The sequence below is a fragment of the Aureococcus anophagefferens genome (assembly GCF_000186865.1).
Source record: "Aureococcus anophagefferens unplaced genomic scaffold AURANscaffold_16, whole genome shotgun sequence".
Classification (NCBI taxonomy): Eukaryota; class Pelagophyceae; order Pelagomonadales; family Pelagomonadaceae; genus Aureococcus; species Aureococcus anophagefferens.
In genome coordinates, this window is record NW_008705576.1 from 336,418 (window position 1) to 351,992 (window position 15,575).

Sequence of the window (15,575 nt, forward strand, 5' to 3'; positions counted from 1 at the left end):
GCGGCGTTGTGGCGCACGCGGAGGACGTCGTCGAGGGCCGACGCGCCCGCGAAGCCGTCGGCGCCGTAGGCCTGTGCAGGAAAAGGGTGCGAAATTCCCAACTTCAAAGGCTCCTATCTCGGTCGTTTTCCGCTCGTTTCGGCTGATTTTTGGACGAGCGATCATCTCTCGGAGCGCTCTCGAAGCGTGGGTGCTGTTTCCGAAACGCGCGCGCGCGGAACACTCACGTTGAAGCGACGTTGAATCACCCTTTTCCTGCCCTGCCGTAGGCGGGGAGGCCGAGCCACTCGAGGACGCGCTCGAAGGCCCGTCGCGGCTCGGCGGCGAAATCTTCCAGCGCCTCCAGCCAGAAGAGCTCCTCGGGGATGCGCGCGAACCAGTGCGCGAGCTGCTCCGCGTAGAGCGACTTGCCCACGTGGGCCTTGAGCTGGGCAGGAAACGAGTGATTCGACGTCGCCTCAACGTGAGCTTTTCGCGCGCGCGCGTTCTCAAAAACGCATCCACGCTTCGAGAGCGCTCCGAAGGATGATCGCTCGTCCAAAAATCAGCCGAAACGAGTGGAAAATGACCGAGATAGGAGCCTTTGAATTTCGCTCTCTTTTCCCGCCCCGGCCTCGACCCCCAGCTCCGAGGTGCCCGTGTTGAGGAGCCGGTTGGAGCAGGACGTCGCGACCTCGTAGGCCTCGGACCAGCGGTCGAAATTCGTGTCGGACTCCGATGCGCCCCTCCGCGCCCAGACGGCGCGGTAGCGCTCCTCGACGTTCGCGGCCGACGCGTTGTAGCACGCCTCCAGCAGGTCAGCGGCCGCGATGCCAAAGGCCATGGACCGGGAAGGCTCTGCGCCTTGCCCTGCGAGCCGTCGTGGTACCACCAGCTACTCACGGCGCGGGCCGCGGGCTCCCGCAGCGTGACCAGGTACCGCATGCCGCCGTGGCCGCAACGGACGGCCCCTCGCAGGTAGCCCCGCGCCAGCGAACACACCGCGCCGGGCGCGCCGGGGAGGAAGAGCTCGTGCGGCCGATAATACATGACCACGCCGCGCGCCTCCAAGGCCGCGCGCCGCTCCGGGGCGAGGGCCGAGAGGCGCAGGCCGACGCGTCCGTCGACCTCGTCGAGCACGCCGTCGAGCCCGCCCGCCGGCGCGTAGCCGTCCTTCTCCACGGCGACGAGCCGCTTGTTATACCGCGCGCCGGGTCCGTACGGCAGAAACGTGGCCCGTTCGAGGAGGTCGACCTCGGCGGCGGCGCGATGCCTACTGCCCACGGCCGTCACGAGGGGATGGGCCAGCAGGTAGTTCGCCAGGCTCGTCGACCCGCTCTTGGACGTGCCGACGAACCAGAGCCGCGGCTGATACGACGCGGCGGCGCGGCAGTTGCTGCGCTTCGTCAACACCGCAGCCGTCGAGGCCACGAGGACGACCAGGAGCCTCGCGGTTCCCCATCATGCTGCACTGAAACCGCGATTGACAATGCATCTTTCCCGCAACCTCGGCCGTATAAATCCACTGTAACGCGTGAATCGGGGCTGCGCCTGGTCGTCCCGCGGCGGCGGCGGCGCGACCATGGGCGTCACCGTGGACAAGCACGGCGCGCGGCGGCAGCTGGCGTCGATGGGCACCGTGAACCTGACGCCCGGCGACAACCTGCCCCAGGCGCGGCGCGTGACGGGCGCCCTGCGCATGATCTCCGTGGACGTGCACGCGGAGCGGGCGCGGGCCGAGCGCCTCGAGCGGTCGCGGGCGCGGCTGACGCGGAGCGTGGCGCCCGTCGTCGACGGGTTCCTGCTGCTCGAGGCCTGCGGCGTCGAGTTCCCCGACGAGGGCCACCGCGCGGACGTGTCCGGCTACGCGGCGTCGAGCGTCTCCGAGACGGACCTCGAGTACTTCCCGCGGCTCGCGACGCTGGACTGCAGCGACAACTGCCTGCCGCTGGCGCCCTTCGGGAAGCTGCCGCGTCTCAAGGAGCTGCGCTTCGCGGCGAACGGGCTCGAGCGCTTCGACTGGCCCCAGGGGTCTTCCGCGTGGCAGCGGCTCCAGGTCCTGGATTTATCGTACAACGCGCTGGGCGTCCAGGCCGTGACGAACCTCGCGGGCATGCCCCAGCTCCGGGAGCTCGACCTCACGGGCAACGGCCTGCGGTCCCTGCCGACGCACGAGGAGTTCGGCAAGTTCCCCGCGCTGGAAAGGCTGTCGCTCGAGCGGAACAAGCTCGGGGGCGACGCGCAGGACGACTGCGGCAACGTGTGTGCTCTCAGTGGGTTGACGCGCCTGCGCGAGCTGTCCCTCGCGCACAACAAGCTCACGGGCTTCCCGACGCTCGACGCGGTCGCCGAGGCGACGAAGGTCTCCGAGACCGCGATCTTCGTCGAACTCGTCGCTTTGAACCTCGCCTGGAACAAGATCCACACGGAGGGCGACGTCATGGGTCTGACGCTACTCCCGAAGCTCGAGCACCTCGCGCTCTACGGGAACCCGCTGCTGGGGCCCGCGAAGGAGGACGCGAGCGGAGGGAGCGTGCGCAACTTCGCGGAGTGCGCGGCGGACGCGCGCGACGGGTGGACGGACCGGCTCCTCGAGGTGTCGACGGAGGTGCCGCGGCGGCGCGCGCCGCGGGGGTCCATGGCCGCGGCGACGAACGCGCGCGGCGACCGCCGCTTCCGCAACGTGTCGCTGACGCGCGTGCCCGAGCCGCCGATCCCGACCGCGGCCGAGTTCCGCGCGCGCGGCAACCGCGCGCTCCTCGACAAGGCGTCCCAGGACTCCATCTCGCGGAGCGGCACCTGGGACTCGAACCGCGGCGTCGGCGACTTCTACCCGCCGCCGGCGCCGGCGACGGCGGGCCAGCCGTCGACGCGGGGGCCGACGGCCGGCGTCGCGGACGACGGCATGTTCCTGACGGCGTTGGACGACGTCGACGACCTGAGCCGCGCGGAGGCCGAGGAGATTTTGGCGGAGCACGGCGACGACGACCCCCTGGTGCGGCCGTCGACGCTCATGGCGCGCGCCATCGAGCCGGACCGGCGGAGCGACCCGGGCAAGCTCCGCGCGGCGCTCAACGCGCTCAAGTTCGCGCTCGACCACCCCGTGACGTCGCACACGACGGCCGCGCCGACGCACCGCGGGGGGCTCGTGCCCTACGCGAACCGGCCGACGAAGGCCTACCTCAACCGGAAGCTGCCCCGGCGGCCCTACCAGCTCAAGGAGAAGCCGGGCGAGTCCGCGCTCCGCGACGCGGACGCCGCCAAGCGCCGCGCCGCCAACGTCATGCAGACCAACGCGCTCCACGAGATCGGCTCCGTCCTCGACCAGATGAACCACAACGTCCTCCAGGCCGCGACGGAGTTCGACGACGACGAGAGCCAGGGCACGCTGACGAGCCTGAAGTAGCCGCGGAGATTTTAACGCTCGGAACTAGTCACACGCGGCTCTTAACGTATCCCGCCGGCAGTGCTCTCGAGGCGGTGGTAGGACGCGCCGACGGGTCCCATCGCGCAGACCTCGCGGGCCGTGATGCTTCGCATCTTGGCGCTGCCGTATTCGTCGTGGTTGAAGTTGTAGGGACAGAACTGGACCGGTACGGGTCGCGCCTGCTCGAAGGACGGAAGGTACGCGACGGTCGCGGTGAAGCAGGCCACGACGCGACTACTCTCCCAGGCCCCGGGGGCCAGCCCCGGCCGGCCCGAAGTGTTGACGAAATTCAGCGACATGCTCGGAAGCCGCGCGTCCACGTCCTCCTCTGCGAACTCGATGTTCTCGTTGTATTCTGTGAACTCGATGTCGTCAACACTGGACACGCCGTGCGCCGAGCGTAGCAACGCGCAGAAGTCGAGCGTGATTTGCGGCGGCTTTTCGCTCAGAGCCGCGAGGACGCGATCTGGGAGCGCCGCGAGGAATCCCAAATCCGTTTCGTCGCTCGGCTTCTCGTAGCCCGCGAACCCTTTGCACCGGCTCTTCCCTCGGAGGCAGTAGGCAAGATAATGTGTGTCGTCCTCATCTGGGTCAAAGAGGTGCCAGAAAGGGGGCGATCCCTCCTCGTCGTCATCGCTAGGTTCGGGCAGTCCGAGCGCGGCTCGGATCTCGGATTCTTCCGACGGTCGCAAATTGTACGATACATCGGACTTGTGATCACTCAGATTACCCCAAGTTGCAACGATGTCGGAATCATGAGAGTGTCGTTGATGAAGAATGACCCGCTCGTCGAATTCGTACAGGACGTGACGCGCGATCGCGGGCACGGCGACGCGTCGCACGTATCGATGAATCTCGCCGCGACACTTGTCCAGGTCCGGATGGAGGGCGTCGCGCAGCACCGTCGCAGCGCGCATGGCGACGGAAGCGCTCAAGCCCGGGTTGGAGTCCGGGGGGATTACATCTTGAGGGGCTTTGGGCCCGTCGCACACCATCTCGCTCAACGTGTGCTCCGACAGGCACCTCGATGGATTACGCCGAGGCTCATCGTCGCACACCATCTCGCTCAACGTGTGCTCCGACAGGCACCGCGATGGATTACGCCGAGGCTCGTCGTCCACCATCGCTGATGTGTGGCAGCTCGACAGTGGGTCCTCGACACATGCAGGGGAGGGGCTTATCCAGGGGGGTTCGTGGGGTACCTTGGCGAGCCACATGCAGGGGAGCTGCGACGGCGGCAACACGAGCTGCCGTGGCCCCCCGCTGAAGCCGAAGGCTCTCGCGCGGTCGCAAAATTTACATCGAACAACCCCCCGCAATCCTACCGCTCACGTCGTCTGCACGCCCGCGACGCGCGGCGGGAGCGACGCGGAGCGCCGCGGCGGCGTCGAGGGCGGCGGCGGCGGCTTCTTGTGCGTCCGGAGCAGGTTCTGCACGAGCTCGGCGACGGGCTCGAGGTCCGCCGGCCCGATGAGGTCGTGGCGGAGCGAGAAGACGACGAAGCGCTTGAAGAACGCGTTCACGGCGACGTGGCTGTGCGTCTCGACGAAATTCGCGAAGTGCCGGTGGTACATGTGCGCGTAGATGGCGCAGAGGCGGCCGCAGAGCGCCTTCGCCGCGGGCCGGAACGCGGCCGGGTAGGCCGCGTGCTCCAGCGGCGGGAAGACGGCCGCGTCGGACGTCATCTCGACGGCCGCCTCGAAGGTCCGCGCCGCGAAGGCCTGGGCAGCACAAGAGTGATTCAACGTCGCTTCAACGTGAGTGTTCCGCGCGCGCGCGTTACGGAAAAAAACATCCACGCTTCGACACCGTTCCGGGAGATGATCGCTCGTCCAAAAATCAGCCGAAACGAGTGGAAAACGGCCGAGATCGGAGCCTTTGAAGTTGGGAATGTCGCTCTCTTGTGCTGCCCTGGCGAAGGCCCGCGCGGACACGGGCTCGCCGTCGCACCAGTCGTAGACGCGGTTGCCCGCGCGCATGGGCGCGTCGCCGCACTTGGCGGCGCAGCGGTCGTCGACCTTCCGCCAGAGCACGTCGACCTCGTTGCAGAAGTCGACGACGTGGATGTCGACCCAGAGGTCCTCGTCGCAGCCCGCGGGCGCGGCGATGTCCGCCTCGGGCCCCAGCGCCCGCAGCTGCGCGGCGATGTGCGCGCGGAGCAGGTCGCGCAGCGTGTGGCCGCCGCCGTCGCGGCCGCGGTCGAGGAGCAGCGGCGAGGGCTCCGAAACGTTCGAGCTCCGCCGCTCCTCGATGGACCGCGGCACCGACGACGCGAGCGAAGACGGCGCCGACGATGCGTCGAGGCCGCCGCCGGACTCCGACGACAGCCGCGTCGGCGTCGAATACGGCGACGACGAGGTCCGTCGGCCGTCGCGGCCGCCGCCGCCGCCGCCGGCGCACTCTCTCGTGCATTTCGAGCCCACGAGGCCCATTTTTTTCACGCGACGCGGCGCGCGCGGGCGCTCGGGTCTCGGCGACGGACGTCGCCGCGGGCTCCGGGGAGTCTTGGCGCCTGGCCGCCGGCGCCGGCGCCACCACGATGGAATTCGGGCTGCTTCGAAGAGGCACCATCGCTTCAATCACACGATGGGAGGCGAGTCTGTGAGCCTCTCCTAGCTTCGCATGCAGCAGCCGCGCGGCCCGGCGACGCCTTGCATCCTCTCCTAGCCCAGCATGCAGCAGCCGCGCGGCCCTGCGACGCTCTGCATCAAAGCGAAAGAGATCGATGCGCTCTACGACGCGCTCGGCAAGATCCAGCGCGCCTTCGCCGCCGCGGCGATCCCGTGGACGCTGACGGGCGGCTCGGCGCTCGGCGCCGTGCGCTCCGCGTCGATCCTGTTCTGCGACGACGACATCGACCTCGCCGTGCTGGGCCGCGAGCATTTCGAGCGCGCGCGCCGCGCGCTGCGCGCGATCCCCGGGCTGCGGCACGCGCCCGCGGGCGGCCGCAACGGCCTGTGCTGGGACCGCGTGCGGCCCGAGGCGTCGCCGGGCGTCTGGGTCGACGTCTTTCTGCTGGTCGAGTACGCGTCGCTCGACGCGCTGCGCGAGGCCGTCGCCACGAAGCGGAACGGGTCGCCGCAGGACGGGGCCGTCGTCGCAGCGGCGGTCGCTCCGTGCGCGGCGCTGCCCGCGGACGCGTGGCCGCTCTGGCACTTCGGCGAGATCGAGGCGCGCGGCGCGGGCCTCGCGATCCAGAAGTGGCCCGGCGAGTTCGTCACGCGCCCGGAGCTGCCCTTCCGCGGCGGCGGCCACGCGTTCGGACCTTTGGCGGACGTGCCGCTGCCGCCGCGGCCGCTGAGCTACCTCGTCCGCGCCTTCGGCGACGACTGCCTCGCGGTCTACTACGTCGACCGCGAGCACGAGCAGTACCGGACGGGAAACGCCGCCGGGGCGCCGCCGCGCCGCGAGAAGACGGCGCTCGCGCCCGAGCTCTACCGTCCGGTCATGCCGTCGCGGCGCGACGCGCGCGTCCGCAGCGACCACGGCCTCCCGCGGCTGCGCGCGAAGGTCGCGGCCATGGCCGCGGCCGAGGGGCTCGCGGCGCCCCCGCGCCTGCCGCCGCCGCGGCTCCTCGTCGTGTCCAACGGCCCCGTTGCCGAGGCCTTCGAGCGCGACGCGGGCCACGGCCGCTACGCGCTCGGCTGGGGCGCGCCGATCCGCGCGGCGGACGTCGTCCGCGCCGCCGCGGGCTACGAGGCCGTCGTCTGCGCCGCGGAGACCGTCTGCGCCAACGACCTCGAGCCGCTCCGGCGCGCGTGCGAGAGAGCGGGCGTCGGCTGCCGCGTCGTCGGCGAACGCGGCGACCGAACGCCGGATGGTGACGACGACCCGGAGGCGCGCGGCTTCCGACGGTGGTGCCGCGCCGCCGTCGCGGGGCCCTGGTACGCGCCCGCCGGCGCCGCCGGCGACCTCGACGCGCCGGGTTTCCTCCGCGGCCGCGCGGTCCTCGCCGCGCGTCGCGCGGTCCTCGCCTCGGGCGTCCGCGCGCATCCGCCGAAGCAGCCGCTCGTCGTCCTCGCGGCGGGCGTCGGCAGCCGGCTCCGCGCGTCGACGAACGTGACGCTGCCCAAGTGCTGCGTCGACGTCGGCGGCCGGTCCATCTTCGAGCGCATGGCGAGCAACGCGGCCGCGGCCGGCGTCGAGGCCGTCGTCGTCGTCGTCGGCTTCCGCCGCGACGTCGTCGAGGCGCACGTCGAGGCCGCGTGCGCGAAGCTCGGCATGGAAGCGACCTTCGTCGTGAACGACGACTTCGCGTCGACGAACACGTGCAAGTCGCTGCTCGCGGCGCTCCGCGCCGCGCCGTCGCTCCTCGACGGCTTCTTACTCGCGGACGGCGACCTGGTCTGCGACGCCGAGGTCTTCGACCGCGTCGCCCGCTTCCCGGGCTCCTGCGCGGCCGTCGCGCGGCCGTCGCCCCTCGCCGCGTCGTCCGAGGACGCCGAGGCCGTGCGCTGCCTGACGAACGCCCGCCACCAGATCACGAAGATCGGCAAGGCCATCGGCCCGGGCTCCGTCGGCGAGTGCGTCGGCCTCTACGGCGTCTCCGGCGCGGCCGTCGCCGGCGCGCGGCTCCCCTTCTTCCTCGACGCTTCGGAGGCGTCGGAGTACTACGAGGACTCCTTCGACCGCGCGCTGCGCGCGGGCGGCCCGCGGCGCCTCGACATGGTCGCGCTCGACGTCACGGGCTTCGCCTGCGTCGAGGTCGACGACGGCGAGGATCTCGCGGCGGCGGTGGGCGCCGTTGGCGTCGTCGCGCCTCCGGTCGTCGATGGCGTCGCGGTCGCAGATCTGCCAGCCGCGGAGGCCGCCGCTGAAGACGCCGTCGCGCCTGCGGCCGCGGTGCCCGAGACGGCGCGGCATCCAGAGGACGGCCGCGTTACGCCCTGTGAAGGGCCCGGCGCCGAGGACGCGCTCCCCGCCGCGGACGACGTCGAGACCGTCGCGCTCCCCGAGGCGGAGCGGCTCGACTACGTGCGCATGAAGGAGGAGCTCGAGGCCATGAAGCGGACCAACGCCGACGCGCGCGCGCTCTTCCGGGGCCTCGAGATCGACGACATCGACGCCGACCTCGACGCGCTGGCGGGGCGGCCGCCGGTGGGAGACGCCGCGCCGGCGTGGAACACCAGATAAGGTTTTTTAAGAGCACGGGAAATGTGGAACACCAGATGAAATCCTAAAGCACGGACAGCGTTGAACATCAGATAGGTTTTAAAGCACGGACGCCGGCCTATCGGCCGGAGTCGGGGTGCGGCACGAAAGCGGCGCTCACATGGTCGCCGGCGAGTACGCGTCGGTCTCGGGCGAGGAGAAGGTCTCGAGGAAGACGTGGCCCGTCGCGAAGTTGGCCAGGTCTTTTCGCCGCGAGTCCAACTGGCTGATGTGCGGGCTGCCGTCGATGGAGACGGTCGCCGAGGGGAGGACCGGGGGGAGCCGGGGTTTGAGCGTCGGGTGCACGGCGTAGTCGACGTGGTAGGCGTTGTGCCTGCTGCTCGAGGCGTCCTCGGAGTTGAGCGTCGCGCGGTACGGGTGGTACATGCCACGCGCGAGGTCCTCGTTGAGCGCGTGGATGCCTCCGGGCGAGTCGAGGCCGTGCTCGTCGAAGGCCTCGGGAAGCCGCGGCTGAGCCCGAGCGAGCGCGGCCGGCCGTAGGCGTCGAGCGGCCGCGGCTGGCGCGCGGCCGTGAACTTGGGCGCGTAGCAGTTGCTGCTCGAGTAGGTCGGCCGGTTGTACGCCGGGGGCATGGAGAGGCTCGGCGGCGGAGGCGGCGGCGCGCGCGGCCGCGTGGGCGGGCTCACTTGCCAGGTGTCCGGCGGCGCGACGAGCGGCTCGTGCGCCGCGGGCACCGGGGAGTCGTAGGGCTTGGGCAATGTCGCTTTGAGGCCGATGAGGCGGCGGGAGGAGGAAGTAGACTGGAAAGCGCACGGCTGGGAGGCCGCCGCTTGCAAACTTGCTTGCGAGCACGATGCCATGGTGTGGGCGAGCAGGGGGGTGCACGGGAGTGGGTGAGCAGGGTTTGCGCGGTGCAAGAGGGGCGGAACGCGACGACGAGCGCGGCTTTATCTTGATGGCAGTAGCTTCTGAGAGTTGCTCAAAATGCCGATGGCTTGAACTAAATTTACTGTAGTATTATTAGTCTAAGAGGCGTAACTAGGACAAAAGATTTCAGCGACTGCGCGGGTGCGCGCGAGGACGATGTCCGCCGTGTCCACGATTATTGGGGATTAAACGTGGCGGGAGCAGCATGGTAGGAGCGCATAGCGGCCTGAAGAGCCTTCACGGACGAAGTTGAAGCAGGCGGGTCCCCAGCAGCAGGAGCCTAGCAGGGCCCAAGGCCGACGGGGGGAGACGACTATGATACAAGAATTTATGCGCAAGCCCGCGCCTCGAACGTGGCCGTGGGCGAGTGGGCGTCGTGCTCCGGCGAGAAGGCGTCCATGAAGACGTGGCCTGTCGCGAAGTCGGCCAGGTCCTGGCGCCGCGGATCCGGCTCGGCGACGTGCGGGCTGCCGTCGACGGAGACGACCGCCGACGCGGCGTGCGGGGGGAGGGACGGCTGGAGGCTCAGGTGCATGGCGTTGGAGGCGCCGTCGAAGCCGTGGAAACCGCGCGCGTCGAGGCCGGGCTCGCCGAAGGCCTCGGGGAGCCGCGGCGTCAGCCCGAGCGAGCGCGGCCGGCCGTAGGCGTCGAGCGGCCGCGGCTGGCGCACGGGCGTGAACCGGGGCGCGTGGCACGGCGAGTTCGCGTACGTCGGCCGGTTGTACGCGGACGTCGCCGGCACCGAGAAATTCACGGGAGGCGGCGGCGGCGCGCGCGGCCGCGTCGGAGGAGAGACGCTCAGGTGCGGCGCGATGGACGCGGGCACCGGAGCGTCGTAGGCCTTGGGCAGGACCGGCCGCAGCGAGACGAGGCTGCACTGGCTGGAAGAACGTTGCATGTCCACTTGTTTTCGATTGCGATGAACTCGCTTCGGCTGGCTTGCGGGTGTTTGACGGTGTGCAAGGTGCGTCGCGGGCGGGCGGCCGAGGCACGGGGCCGCGATGCGCACGAGCTGCACGCGGGCGACGGCCGCTTGCCGAGCACGCGGCCCTCGAATTACCGAGAACGAGCGGAGCGATCCTCGGCCCCAAGCTCTTGGCGGCACCGACTGAGTCAGGAGGTTGAGAGGCAAGAACGGCTTCACGGCCTCCTCGTGGCCTCTTTACGCCTGGGGCGTGCCGCCGAGTTCGCATCGATGACGGCGGTTCCAACGATCTCCGGCTGCTGCGGAGGCCGCCCTCGACTACCACAACGCCTGCGACGCAAAACGCGCGACCCTGGGACCCGTCGACGTCCCGCGACGCGCCGACGGTTTCGGCGGAGCTCGCGTAGCCCGCCGCCGGTGGAGCGCCACCAGACGCGTCCGCCCCTAGCTGTGAGCCCTAAGAACCCTCTGGAGTGTGCGTTTTTGGTAGCTGATAGGATTTCTCAGTTACTCGGTCGCGGCCCTGACGGCGCCGGCGAGGGCGCGGCGCCTCCCGCGTTCGGCGCGGGGCGACCGCGCGGGCGAGTCGTTCCCCGACTCGGTCTCGGACGACGTGGGCGACGAGAAGGTCTCGAGGAAGACGTGGCCCGTCTCGAAGTCGGCCAGGTCCCGGTGCCGCGAGTCCGTTTGCGGGCTGCCGTCCAGCGAGACGACCGCCGAGGGCAGCGACGGCTCGAGGCGCGGGTGGAACACGCCGCGCGCGATGTCCTTCTTGAGGCGGTCGAGGCCGCGCGAGTGCGAGTCGAAGGCCTCGGACGCGCGCGGCGCCGTCGCGAACGCCAGCGGCCGGCCGTAGGCGTCGAGCGGTCGCGGCTGCCGCGCCGGCGAGTATCTCGGCGCGAAGCACGTCGCGGTCGAGTAGGCGGGGCGATTGTAGTTCGAGGCCATCGCGGGCGTGGAGAGGTTCAATCTTGGTGTACGCGGATGTCGGCACGGCGATGGTCGCCGACGGAGGCGGCGGCGCACGTGCCCGCGAAGAACGTCGAGTAGGTCGACCGATTGTACGTCGCGGTCGCGGAAACGTTCGGCGGCGGCGGCGGCGCTCGCGGCCGCGGCGTCGGCCGCGCGACGGTCCACGTGTCCGCACGCGCGGCGACGGGCTCGACCGGCGCGAGGACGCGAGCGTCGTGGAGCACGGGCAGGACAGGACGGGCCGCAACGAGATGAGCTTGCGCGGGTTTAAGGAAGAGGTCGCATCTGACGTCATTTTCAGCGGGCCAGAGGGAAGGAGATCGCGCCGGCGTCGGTGCGGGTGGTGAGGGGTCTCGACACGCGGTCGAGCCGAGTGTCGGCGACGCGCAAGAGCGCGCGGGCGGCGTCGCGTCCGCCGAACAGGCGCTTGACCTTCGACGTCGAAGAAGGAAAGTCACGGCCGACTAGTCGCGACTGTTCCGACTCACACACAGACCAGTCCCATGGTGAGGTGGCTCGCTTCGCCTCGCCACTGAGCCGGCCGCTCGCCGAAGGTGACGGCAGGCTCGGCTTGGGGCTGCACACAGACGCACGCTCGCCTTTTAGGCCTCTCATGTGGGCCTCCTTTCACGCGCCGACCCGTCCTGCCCGCCGGCCGGGAGTCCTGCGTTTAGAGTCACACGAATTTAGTGCGCCCCCACGCCGTTCCCGTCGTAGACCAGGGCGAACTGCGTCGAGTTCGAGCAGCCGTAGCCGATCGAGTTCTGGAGGTACTGGACCTTGTCGAACTCGTGGAGCGTGTTCATGTGCGTGTGGCCGAAGACGTGCATCCGCGCGCCCGCGGCGCGGACCTGCGTGTCCAACTCGGCGAGGCCGGCGCACTTGGCGAACTCGTGGATCTGGCCCGGGTAGGGCAGCTCCTTGCGGGGCAGGAAGTGGCCGAAGGTGACGCAGTCGCGCTGCTTCGTCTTCCGGTACTTCTTGTCGACGGGCTCCGCGGCGACGCGCGCGACGCGGCGCTCGTTCCAGGCCTGCGCGGGGGGGGGCGTCGCGGCGCGTCGGCGCGGGAGAAAACGCCACGCACGTGGAAGATCTTCCAGGCCTCGTTGTAGTCGACGGGCCACTTGGCGAACTTGTCGAAGCGGACGTTGCCGGGCTTGGGGTCGTGGTGGTCGTAGGTCGGCGAGTACCTGCGCGCGGGATCGGCTGGCGGAACGCCGCGTGTCTTCCGGCGCCGCGCCGCGGACCAGCCGTACATGGGGATGACGAAGACGCCCTGGCAGACCTCCGCGGGCGTCATCTCGCAGCCGATCTCGTCGCAGAGCTGGTGCATGGCGAGGAACTTGGCGATGGAGTCGGGGAACTTCTTCTCCTCGTCGTCGTTGAGGCCCGGGCGGATCCAGAGGTCGTGGTTGCCCGGCACGTAGAAGACGCGGCGGAACTTGCGCTTGAACGTCTGGAGCGCGAGCTTGACCTGGGAAAAGGGCGATTCAACCTTGAGTGTCCCGCGCGCGCGCGTTCCGGAAAAAAGCATCCACGCTTCGAGAGCGCTCCGAGGGATGATCGCTCGTCCAAAAATCAGCCGAAACGAGTGGAAAACGGCCGAGATAGAAGTTGGCAATGTCGCGCCCGTTTCCCGCCCCGAGCTCGACGCCGTAGAGCGTGTCCGCGATGTCGCCCGCGAGGAGCAGCGAGTCGCGCTGGTACATGGTGTCGCTCAAGGCGTCGGCCCACTCGGGCGCGCCGTGGTGGTCGTAGTGCACGTCCGAGCACGCCCAGACGCGGACGGCGCTGGGCTTGAGCTTGGCGTCGCGCTTGAACAACGCGTCGCGCTTCCGCGCCTGGAGGCCGTCCTCCTTGACGAGGCGCTTGAGGCAGTCGAGCTTCGCGGTTTGGTGCCCGGCGTCGCGCGCGTCGAGGCTCGACGCCATCGCGTAGTACCAGTACGCGTGCTCGACCTGCGGCGCAATCGTAAGTTCGTTCGGTAAAGCAAGCCGGACGCCGGCGCGCGACGTTGTTCTTCGAGACGAGCGCGTCGGCGCAGCGCCGGTAGGCCTTGGACCACTTGGGCTCGAGCGCGAGCGCCTGTGGCGCGACGCTCGAGTCCCCGTCGGCGCGGCGGGGCCGGGCTGCCACGCACCTTCCGCGCGTCGTCGAAGGCGCGGCCCGGGTCGCCGAGCTTCGCGAACGCCGCGGACCGGTTCGACCAGAGCTTCGCGTTCTGGCCGTCGCGCTTGAGCGCGAGCGAGTAGCACGCCGCGGCTGTGCCGCTGTCGCCGGACCGGAAGGCGTCGTCGCCGACCTTCTTCATGTCGTCGGGCGCCGCGTTCGTGCCTATAACGCGCGACGATGACGGTTTTGCCGTCGTAGCCGCCCCGGTTCGCGCCGTGCTCCGCGGCGACGGACGCCTCGACGCCCTCGTAGAGCTCCTTGTTCGCCTGCGAGGATCGCGCAGATGAGACTCGCCCCGAAAACCAACGCTCACCGGGTCGAGCTTGAGGCCCTCGGCGAAGGCGAGGCGCGCCTTCTTCGCGCGGCCCGCGCCGCCCATGGCGCGGTAGGCCTGGCCGCGGCGCGCGTGGCCCTTGGGCCACTTGGGCGACAGTTTCACGATGGCGTCGGCGTCGCGCAGGGCCTCGTCGTAGTCCTTCAACTTGAGGTGTGCCGCGGACCGGTTCGAGAACAACTTCGCGCGGTCGTCGTCGTCCTCGACGACGCGCAGCGCCTCGCCGTATTTTTTCACGGCCTCGAGGAAGCGGCCGCCGCGGAACGCGTCGTCGGCGACGGCTTTCAAATCCTCGTGGGCCTTCTTCAGCGTCGCGCGCCGCGCGTCGCGCCGCTTGAGCGCGGCCTCCGCTTCCGCCTTCGACGCCTCGAAGCCGTCGCGGTCGTCGCCCTCGCTCAGCATCGCCGCGCGGCCGTAGTCCGCGGCGGCGTCGGCTAAGAGGTCCTCGTCCTCGACGTAGACCGACGCGCGGAGCGCGTAGCCCTCGGCGCTGTGGGGGTCCAGTTTCACGAGCGCGTCCGCGTCCGCCGCGGCCTTCGCGCGGAGCTCCTTCGTGACCTTCTCCGGCGCCTCGAGCTCCGCGGACCGCTCCGCGAGCTTCAAATTCGCGTAGGCGCGCCTGCGTGAGGGCGCGTGTGGCGGCGCGAGCGGCAGCGCGGACAGCGGCGGACGCCGAAAAAACGGACCGCTTGTAGAGCCGCGGCACGCCCGGGTCGGCCTTGAGCGCCGCGCCGTAGAGGTCGACGGCGGCGCGCCAGTCGTCGCCGAGGAAGGCCTCGTCCGCGCGCTCCGACGCCGACTGGCTCGCGTGGCGCGCGGCCGCGGCGCGCTCGGCCTCGGCCGCGCGGGCCCGCCGCGCCTTGCTCTCCTCGGACTCGTCGCCGCCGGCGTCCATGAGCGGGTCCCAGGCGGCGCCGTCGACGGCGCCGCCGTCGCGGCCCGCGGACCAGGGGCTCTCGTTGACGCTCCGCGGGCTCTTGGGCGACGACGGCTCCGCGGGCGCCGCGGGCCTGGGCTTCGCGACCGTCGCCGGCGCCGCCGCGGAGCCGACCTTCTCGAGGCACTTGAGCGACACCCTGCGCGGCGCTGCGTACCGTCGCGCGCGCGCGCCGCGCGGACGCACCAGCCCTGGATCGGTTCGCTCAGGCGCGCGCGGTCCTTGCCGTTGACACTCTCGATGGCGTCGACGAGGACCTCGACGCCGGTCGGCAGCTGCTGGACCTCCGGGCTCTTCAAGTCCTTCCCTTCGCGCACGAGCGCGCCCTTGCCCTTGACCTTGTACATGGGTGGTTTGGGCTGCGGCGCCGCCGCCGCACCACAAAAGCCACGCACAGAGGTGGGCCGAGCCCGAAACTCGACTCAACGTCTATCTAACAAAATCGGATGACGCCGTAGCTTATGGGCAGCCTTCGGAGGTGCGCGGGGGTGGTCTCGCGCAGCGACCGGTGGTGGAGCTCGCCGCGTTGGGTCCGGTGGGCGCTCGGGGAGGAGCGTCCCGCTGCGCGCGTCGATTGGGCGGCGGGGCGCCGCGCGCGAGAGCTTGCAGTGCTTGGCCGTCGGCGCGACGTCGCCCACGGGCCCGGGGGGCTGCCGCGCGCGCTCGCTTCGTTCGGATGCCTTCGGCGTGAGTCTTGGGGGGAGCTGGTGGGGTCGGCGCCCTCGATGGCTTCGGTGTGCGGGCTTCGATGTGCCCGTGTCCATTCGTTTCTCTGCATTCTGCAGCGCCT

General features: G+C 70.4%; 3 protein-coding genes across 3 annotated transcripts; 2 read left to right on the forward strand and 1 right to left on the reverse strand.

The window, feature by feature from the left end:
- Positions 1-1,561: 1,561 nt before the first annotated feature.
- Positions 1,562-3,385, forward strand: AURANDRAFT_65663 (hypothetical protein; the record flags this gene model as incomplete). Its single annotated transcript, XM_009040623.1, has 1 exon — positions 1,562-3,385. One exon carries the CDS (start codon positions 1,562-1,564, stop codon positions 3,383-3,385), a length of 1,824 nt encoding a protein of 607 aa, XP_009038871.1.
- Positions 3,386-4,827: 1,442 nt separating this feature from the next.
- AURANDRAFT_6968 (hypothetical protein) lies at positions 4,828-5,565 on the reverse strand (the record flags this gene model as incomplete). Its single annotated transcript, XM_009040756.1, has 2 exons — positions 4,828-5,127; positions 5,341-5,565. Coding segments are annotated over 2 exons (525 nt in total), but the record flags the coding sequence as incomplete, so codon positions are not given.
- A 514-nt stretch (positions 5,566-6,079) lies between these two features.
- AURANDRAFT_65664 (hypothetical protein) lies at positions 6,080-8,539 on the forward strand (the record flags this gene model as incomplete). The annotated part of the gene is made up of 1 exon (XM_009040624.1): positions 6,080-8,539. The coding sequence occupies one exon, from the start codon at positions 6,080-6,082 to the stop codon at positions 8,537-8,539; it is 2,460 nt and encodes an 819-aa protein (XP_009038872.1).
- Positions 8,540-15,575: the final 7,036 nt, after the last annotated feature.